Source organism: Gossypium arboreum, chromosome 13, assembly GCF_025698485.1.
Source record: "Gossypium arboreum isolate Shixiya-1 chromosome 13, ASM2569848v2, whole genome shotgun sequence".
Taxonomy (NCBI): Eukaryota; Viridiplantae; Streptophyta; class Magnoliopsida; order Malvales; family Malvaceae; genus Gossypium; species Gossypium arboreum.
Genome location: NC_069082.1, coordinates 89,020,535 through 89,029,849, shown reverse-complemented (window position 1 = coordinate 89,029,849; position 9,315 = coordinate 89,020,535). Strand labels below are relative to the sequence as shown.

At 34.1% G+C, this 9,315-nt stretch overlaps 1 protein-coding gene across 1 annotated transcript; it reads left to right on the top strand.

Moving 5' to 3' along the window:
• Positions 1–2,779: 2,779 nt before the first annotated feature.
• LOC108464273 (YTH domain-containing protein ECT3-like) lies at positions 2,780–6,852 on the top strand. The gene is made up of 7 exons (XM_017764469.2): positions 2,780–3,022; positions 3,599–3,675; positions 4,267–4,827; positions 4,987–5,562; positions 5,649–5,861; positions 6,133–6,279; positions 6,389–6,852. Exons 1-7 carry the CDS (start codon positions 3,007–3,009, stop codon positions 6,617–6,619), a joined length of 1,821 nt encoding a protein of 606 aa, XP_017619958.1. The 5' UTR covers positions 2,780–3,006; the 3' UTR covers positions 6,620–6,852.
• The last annotated feature ends 2,463 nt before the right edge of the window (positions 6,853–9,315 follow it).

Sequence of the window (9,315 nt, the reverse complement as noted above, 5' to 3'; positions counted from 1 at the left end):
GGCATTCTTACTGGGAGAAAAGTACTTCATCAAGAAATGTTCAACCAACTTTTGCCATGTAGTTACGGAATTTGAAGGTAAGGAGTTCAACCATGCTTGTGCTCTATCTCTCAAAGATTATGGAAATAATTTCAATCTCAAAGCATCCTTTGTAACTCTGGCCAATTTAAAAGAGTCACTCACTTCCATCAATAGGAGAAGATGAAGGTGCAGATCTTCAGTAGGCATCCCATTAAACAGACCCACAGTTTGCAGCATTTGGAATATGACTGACTTTAGTTCGAATTGTGGAGCCTCAATCTCGAGTCTTATAATACCCGAATTTTAGCATTATTAGCAATTGCTCCCCCTTGAACTTGTTGTAGAGGATCCATTACTACAACTGTCCCTAAAATACTTATTCTCTTCTTCTTCTGAAATTATGCTTAAACAATTATAACCTGAATAATTATGAGAATTAATAAAGCAAGAAAAAAGAAGTTTAAACCAAATTGCAAGATAATTAATTTCATAAATAATGACTAAATCAGTCTTCAGAAATGGATCCAGAAACTTATCACAAATTTTCTTATGATGCGCAAGTGTACACAATTGCTAGCAAGTGATATAGTAGTAAATACTAGAGTTATCATCTCCATAGGGACTGATTTTAAAACATAAATTGTAAAATTAACAAATGGCAACTTGAAAGGTAAATAAAAATCTGATTGAATGCAAAGAAATATGCAAAGAAATTTAAAAATAGTAACACAAATTAATAGTAATGAATTAAAGAGTCAGAATAATTATTTCCCCCTAATATGCAACTACTAGCAGTGATGTTACAACAATGCTGCGGCATTATGACAGTTTATTAATCTGGAATTTTCAGTTTATAGGCTTCTTTCAAAGTCACTATGTTCAATCCTTAAACCAATTTAAAATATGTCTATGCCAATTTAATGTCAAGAAACAATTGCAAACACCATTCCTACAAGATTATGCACGGTAACAATATATGTCTATATCGTTAGACATTTAAAATCAAAGAAATTAAACATGCACCATTCAAGTTTTACATCCATTAATCACAACCTTTTCAGAATTAGCAATTAACTCAATTACCCACTAATGTTGATCAAGCAATAGTAAGTATTAAACATGAATAACACTTTAATAAATAAACCTCATATTGCAACAAGCATCCTTAGCAAATTACCAATAATTCTATATTAGAGTTTCATAATTATTCTAGCTAACAAATGTTTAGCCTATAATCACAAAATTAAAAATGATTAATAAAAACTCAACCATGATTCAAAATAGAAAAAGAAAAGAAACAAAAGACAAAGAGAAAAGTGTAGAGATTTCAAGCCAAATAAAATGGTTCTCCTCAATTCGTTTTTCTCTTTCTTCCTCTTCTTCTCTCCTTTTTTTTCAAGTTGCTTTCTTTTGAAAATTGATGATTTCTTTAAGCATCAGGCAACTTCCTCTCTATGTTCTGAAAGTGTGGTATTTATATCCCCCAAAAGATTGTAGGCTAGGTCAACTCCCCTTTCTATTATATTTTGTCATCTTGGGAGTGTTTGAGCCTTTACATTTTCGCATAGCCCTATTTCTTCTTATTCTTAGTCATCATCAACACTTGATTAAGAAATAGGTTAAGCCCAAAAGCTGATGTGGCGTTATTTATATGTGAAGTCTCTAATCTATTCCTGTTAAGCTTGATGCTGAGGTTTTTGCTACAACATTGGGGCTTCAGATGTCGAAATTCGATATCTTCTTTTCTCCACATTTCTAATGTTTTGGTAGCCATCTTTAGAAATAAAATTTCACATTTTCAGTGTCTAATTTGACAAAAATACATTATTAAAATAAAAGCTTAAAATGTTAACTACTTAACATAAACATAATTAAAACAACTATAAAAACACTCCAAACCACTCTTATATTGATTGAAATATAAGCTTAAAAGTAATAAAATAACTCTATATCTTAAAGTTATGAAGATACATATGCTCTTACCCAATTCCAAGCTAGAATTCACTTGGGGTTGTTAATTCTTCTCCATTTTAAAGAAAGAGAAGTCTTTAAGTTTTGTAATCTTCAGTGAATGAAAGAAATGTGATAATATTATAAATGGAAGATCAAGAATAGACGAGAGAATGACTTCATGCTTAGTGATATTGATTCTTTGATGCAGCACATGGTGATGATCAAAGCATCATACGAAGATAATTAAATTTAGAGTGAAGTTAAATAGTAGGTAGAATTGGCCACCGCCGACCTTAACCTTCCTATCTCTTTAGCTTATTTGGTTTTTATTCTTATAGTCTTTTGTAAAAAAAAAAAAAAGAAAAAAAAAGAAGAAAAACTATCAAAATTTGACTACTAAAGCATAAATAAAGTAACAAAATAACTTATATTTAAATCTTGTATTGACTTAAATTCTGAATTCATAACCTACATCTTTTTATTCTTATAAACAAAGGGTCAAAATTAAAGCTTGTTTGATAAATAATAAGGTACATATTAGGATTCTTTTTATTTATTTAAAAAAAAAAGATGTTTATTTTATATGAACTAAGGCCTTGGCCCAATTTAAAACCAAACCCACTAAATTAAAAGCAGACAATGTTTCATAGGAAGAAAAAATGGCCCATCATCAAACGAATTAATATTACAAAATTAGAAAAATGAAAAGAAACGAAATATCCTGATCTGGAAGTGGAGACATGGGGGCATTTGAATCATTGTTTGTCTATTTGAGTAATTAAAGCCAAAAAAATCTACTCTAAGAAAAAGGCCATAAAATAGGTGTCATATTTTAGTGCAATAAAATATAACATTGTTTAGTCTACTCTTAAACCCTCCACTCTCCCAAAGCTCTTGGGTTTTTGGCGGCTACCCCTTCTCCACGCCTTCCGTCTTTTCTTTCCCCAAATTTCCTAGTGTTTACAAGTCTAGGGTTTTTCTTTTTCTTCTTCTCCTTCTTCTCTCTCTAAATCTTCACCCTTGATATTGATCATGGCCAACTCTGATCGTATCCTTTCTAACTTTGCTCCCCCGGGCATGTTTTGTTTTCGTAGATTTCTGGATAACTATCCTTGTTTCTCTTTGCATATTGCTTCTTAGTATTTTCCTTTTTAGTTTTAAGGATTTTCTTGTTGTTTTGATGAGGTATTTTATTTTTGTATGGGTTTTAGTGGGGTTTATTCAAAAGTTTTGTTTTTTCATTGGTTTCTACTAGTTCTTTTTTGGGGATTTAGATTTGGTTGATTCTTGAAGTCATGAATTTAAATGTATTTTATCTTTGGGTCTTTGCTGTTGAGGTTTGTATGTAATTTTCTAAATGGGGCTTACTAGTTTTTACTAGAAAGGTCTTTTAATTGCTTTATGCTTAGGTTTGATGGATTTGGAAACTTATGAATGATGTGTTTAATCTTTGATGATGCTATTTGTAGATTAATATACAATTATTGGATTGTTTATATGATATTGTTAGCTTAAAATCTGGATCTTTTTTGCTTTAAGTGATGTGCTCTTGATATATCTGAGTTGTAGCGTCCAATTTTTAAATTCTCGGTTTTGTTCTTATCCTTTACATCTACAATCACAGAAATTGCAGATTCACTAGGGAAATTGTCTCTAGATTCACAAGCCGTGACTGCAAAAGTTCCCGATACCGTAAAGAAGGTAATACTTATATTGTGAGATGCTTATTTCTTATCCTTGTTGATAAAAGTTCTAGTTTTTATTTAGTTGGTTATTCATTTTTTTATTCTGTGCAATTCAAGCCTCTTAGTTGAAGTTGGTTTCTTGGTTACCTGTATACACTAGTTATTGTCCTCTTTGTGTGGGTAAAGATGTTTGCTGTTATCCTAAGTTACTCGGATTTGGATGTGAGCGTCCAATATGGGTATGTTTCTGGCAAGGGTGTGTTCAATTTTCTTTTAAGTTTTCCATGTATTTGGAGGATCTTTAGAATGTCATATCTCTATTTTCTGGTCTAGATTTGGCCATGGATACCTCAATTAAAATGAAGAGTTGAAGTGAAGTAAATCCTACTGCATGCCATTAACTCAATGATTATAATGTTTGATAAGTGGTGAAGAGAATAATTCATAATTCATTGAGAGATTAATGAATATATGTTGCAGTGATTATCAATGTATGATGGTTTGACTATAACATTTAGATGTTTATGGAGTTTGTTTAACGTGACTAATTTTTTGTTGATTGATTAGGCTGAGTATCGTATTTGATAAGCTTAATGTTTATGGGCAGGATCTTTATGGTGATAATGGCTCATATGTGTACGAGCAGACTTATGGTTATATGCCATATGGGGTGTATTCTATGCCTAGTTCACCTCTTCCTGCTATGGGACATGACGGTCAACTTCATGCTCTGCAAGAATACCATTATCCAAGTCCTTATTACCAGCCACTGCCTCAAACTAGTCAAGCCAATGTTTCTCAAGTTGAGGTTTCAACTTCTGGTGTAGGTGATCAAGCTTCCTTATCCATTGAAACAAATAAGGGAAATACAAGTACTATCACAAATGGTGGGGGCTTGAGTGGTAATAGCGGATCAGGTTCATTGAAATCAACTTTCAAAAGCTCCTCGTTAAATCCGAATGCTTCCTACAAAAGAGGAGGCTTGGCAACAGGTAATCTATCCCTAGGCTTTAGCTATGATGGGATTCAGTCAACAATTCCATGGTTAGATATGTCGATGTCTTCTAATGGGCAATCAAAACATGCTGCACATGGTGGATTCTCCTCATATACGAACAACGCTTCATCGGGCAGGAATCAGAACCTTCACCATTTCCCTCATGTTATGGTATGTTCAAACTGCTTCATTACTTAGATCCGAATTCTAGTCTGGAGTCTGGACACATGCACTGCTTAAGTAGATTGTATATACTAGATATATAAAAGATTTTAGTGTCTCAATTTTTCATCATCAATTGGCCTAATTGTTTGAGTGATCTGAATGCAGAATTTGCACAATGCAAGGCCATCATCAGGTGTGGCCCAAGCATATGGGTACATGAACCACATGTACCCTAGCAACATGACCTATGATCACTATGGTAATGCCATTAGAGGTGGTTCTGGTTTTGGATCATATGGTTATGATGCCTGGAAGAAAGGACTAGGGTGGTATCCTGTTGGTAACAACATCAAATCAAAGGGTCGTGGTTATGGAAAAGAAAGTATGAATGGTTTAAATGAGCTGAACAAAGGACCTAGAGTGAAAGGATATAGGAGTCAGGATGGTGTCGAAGCTGCAACACTAGCTGTCAAAGAACCGAACCTTCCACTGATAGAGAGCGACAAGGAGAACAATGTTTCTCTTGTTCCAGATATCGAGCAGTATAATAAAGAAGATTTTCCTGAGAGTTATTCAGATGCAAAGTTCTTCATCATTAAATCCTATAGTGAGGATGATGTCCACAAAAGTATCAAATACAATGTGTGGGCCAGTACATCTACTGGCAACAAGAAACTTGATGCAGCATTTCACGAGGCCAAGGGGAAGCCTGATAGCTGTCCGGTGTTTTTATTGTTCTCGGTGAGTATGATTACCATTTATTCTCTGTTTTGATTTAGTCAGTACGTGCTTTACTTGAATTTTTCTGAAGCTTGATTTGTTTCCAGGTTAATACCAGTGGACAATTTGTCGGAGTAGCAGAGATGGTGGGCCCTGTTGATTTTAACAAAACTGTAGAATATTGGCAACAAGACAAGTGGACCGGTTGCTTCCCTGTGAAGTGGCACATCATTAAGGACGTGCCAAACACTTCATTGAGGCACATAACACTTGAGAACAATGAGAACAAGCCTGTTACTAATAGTAGGGACACCCAAGAGGTATTTTCTGTGTATATTTGTGTGCATATGATTTACTATATCACTCGGTTTCGGGATGAATGTTGGGTATGGGTATATACTCAAAATGGGTCAATTTTCTAAGTTATTTTATATATTCAGAGAATCATGGTCCCATGTCCATACCCTGATATGTGCCAGATACGGGTGTTAGGCACTGGTAGTTGAGGGCAGAGCAGCATAGGTTATATATTTCTCCTTTTCGTGATTCTTTTCGTCCTTCTTATTGTGAAATGGTCTGTGGCGGCTATAGGTAAATTTTGAGCAGGGGGTTCAAATTCTCAAAATATTTAAGGATCATTTCAGTAAGATGTGCATTCTCGACGATTTTGAATTCTACGAGGCTCGTCAAAAGATAATCCAAGAAAAAAAGACTAAACATCAGTTGTCACAAAAACAGGTATTTGTAACTCTTGGTTGAATCTTGTGCCGCTTTTAACTTGCTTTTTGTCCATTTTTATTTGGCTTTGCATAAACTGCTGAAATATTAGTTACTTTATATTCTTCAGATCCAGTTTTCAAGTGGGCAGCCTAAAGAAGATGTTGTAACTGATAACAAAAAAAATGCAGCAATAACAAATGAGACTTTGGAAAAATCCGTAGAGGCAGCTTTGATAGAACCAACTGTTGCATCGAAAGGTGAGAATGGAAATATGAAACCCGTAGAAGAGAATGGATCGGTTGCTGCAACTGAAGGCGACAACCCCACAAAAGCAGTTAGTGTAGGGAATGCTTGCTAATTTGGCTTCTTAGATTATAGAATAGAATTGTAGTTTTGGGATGGTTATTATTAACAAGCTTAGCTAATTCATATCTACCTTTCAGCCTTTACTCGTAGCAATTAAGCTTTGCATCGTGAGACAATCTCGATTGAGATTTTTTTCATTTTGTTTGTGATTTTAATCTGTTTCCTTTGTTTCTATTAATGAGAAAGAGTTGAAGAAGAAAAAAAATAAAAGGCAATGAGAAAGAAGATAGTCCTGTTTGGTATTTTATTACGACAAGTTGGAAGATCATGCTCATATGATTACTCTTAGAAGGTGGTCTGCTTGTGATTTTGTACAGGAATGATTTTCATGTATAAAATATGTGGTTATGTGACGGATGTAAAACCAACAATTGAGACATTTGAACAAGTTAGGAGGGTGCGGGCAGAATCTGACTGTTCAATATGAATATTACGTATATCTTTAAATATAAAATACGCAATTGTTTACTTCAAATCTCTTGTTTCAGATTAAAAATAAAAGGGATCACGAGATTCCTGAGAGGCGAGGTCACCCTTAAAAGCAGATGAGAATGGAATGAATAAGCAGTCTAATTTATGCTAGAGAAGCATAAACCCAAGTCTCAATAATAACGAGTTTACTGTCCTCGCTCTGGAGATAAATTAAAAATAATTTATTTTTAAAATACGTATAAAATTTTTATTAAATCAAATGACCCAAGTATTGTATTTGGAATTAATTGTTTTATGTCAAATTATGGTTAAAATCTTTATACTATGTTTAAATTTAAGATTTAGTACTTAAAATTTAATTTAACATTATTTGGTTCCTCTATATAATATTATTAGTTAGTCGAATGTAACTATACAATTCAAAAAGAAAAAAATAGCAAACACTAGTTGTAGATGGTGAAGGACAAGTTTCATCAACACAACAAAAGTTTTAGCCTCACCATCAATAGAACATTATGACATGTTGACAATTGACTTTGTCACAACTTAAGCATGACATACCTGAAGTGGTTGCAAGCATTTAATATGATAATGAAATTAGCTTCAGTTGGTCCAAAGCTACAAGCAAAAATCGACAAAAGAATCGAACATTCACCAAAATAGAGAAGACAACAATAAAATCATTCCCAAAGTCACCTGTAAAACTAAAATTACATGCATAAGCAAATTAAAAAACGTGCTATAAGAGCAGACAAAAACTTCCAAAACTGAAGACTTAATAAACAAATGAAAAAATAAACAAAAACATATAAAATGTAAGACCCTTAACCCGTATCTGTCGCCAGACTAGGGTTAAAGGTGTTACCAGACAAATCGGAACATTTCACAATAATTCACAAACATCATTCACACATAATCATAAATCATTATAGAGTCCCTTACATAGGTTAACGAGACCTTAAACATGCTTTAGAAAGGGGTCGGGACTAAACCAAGTTCATACAAAAATTTTCAAAACTTAAACATTTTTTAAAGTTGTACAGGTCACACGCCCGTGTGAACAGGCCGTGTGCCTCACACAGCTTTAGACACGCCCGTATGTCTAGGCCGTGTCAAAACCGAGCATACATACTGACTTGTCCACACGGCCACAAGACACACCCGTGTGAAAATTAAAGAGGCTATTGACTTGGGTCAGATGGCCAGTTACACGCCCGTGTGTCTAGCTCGTGCTCGAAACTGACTTGGCCACATAGCCTAGCACACGCCTGCGTGTGCTATCATGTGGTCTGCCCAGGCTCATTTCGAAATGGCGCTCGAGCAACATGGCTGAGACACACGCCTGTGTCTCTACTCGTGTGGGCAAAAATAGGCCGTTTACAACGCAAAATTGCCACCCAATAAGGGTCCTCCCTACAAGCAATAAATAAACATCAATTGCATACCAAATGTTCATTCATTTCACAACCAATACATACACCAATCATGCCATAATATTACCAACGAATTTCATGCTCATAACACATACCAATTCATGTCATTCCATAAGCTAAAACATACTAAAACATATGGTTTATAACCTTGATACATTCCATTCATTCTCATACCAAATCCTTAGCCAATTCTAAAATATGCACATACCAAAACTTACCAAATTGGTCATTTCTTTTGACCAACCAAATGCACATCATAATGGCACATTTGCATCACATATCATATATCAATAACAAACCATAAGATCAAACACAAACTAGCCATATCACATGGCATGAAATATACATTACAAAACATATCCAAATACTTCTAGCCTATACATGCCATACTTTTATGTTCACAATGTCAAAAGGTACCAAAATAAGGTTCGATAGTGTGGTGATGATCCTCAATGATCCCCGTGCTTCTAGTAGCTTTGATATCTATAAAACAATGCGAACACACACAAAGTAAGCTTTCAAAAGCTTAGTAAGCCATATACAAATAAAATTAACATTCAAAACATGAAAGCATCATCAAATTATATATACTCCATGGCCAAATACTATCTCAAATCACATAGTTCATATACATTTAACATATTCCCAATTCATTTACACATATAGCATATTTTCTCATACTTATAACATATATCATCACTTATACATGTACTTACCTTTTACTCTCAAACATGTATACATTTCAAACGTACTTGAATTGGATACACATCACATATAATCATTCGTTTTTGGGAATGCTCATTGAACCGTTCGGAATCATAAG

Excerpts from the sequence above, each read along its gene's own strand:
- LOC108464273 (XM_017764469.2), top strand. Across the intron at positions 5,862-6,132 it reads ATAGTAGGGACACCCAAGAG|GTAAATTTTGAGCAGGGGGT; the intron begins GTATTTTCTGTG and ends TGGCGGCTATAG. Across the intron at positions 6,280-6,388 it reads ATCAGTTGTCACAAAAACAG|ATCCAGTTTTCAAGTGGGCA; the intron begins GTATTTGTAACT and ends TATATTCTTCAG.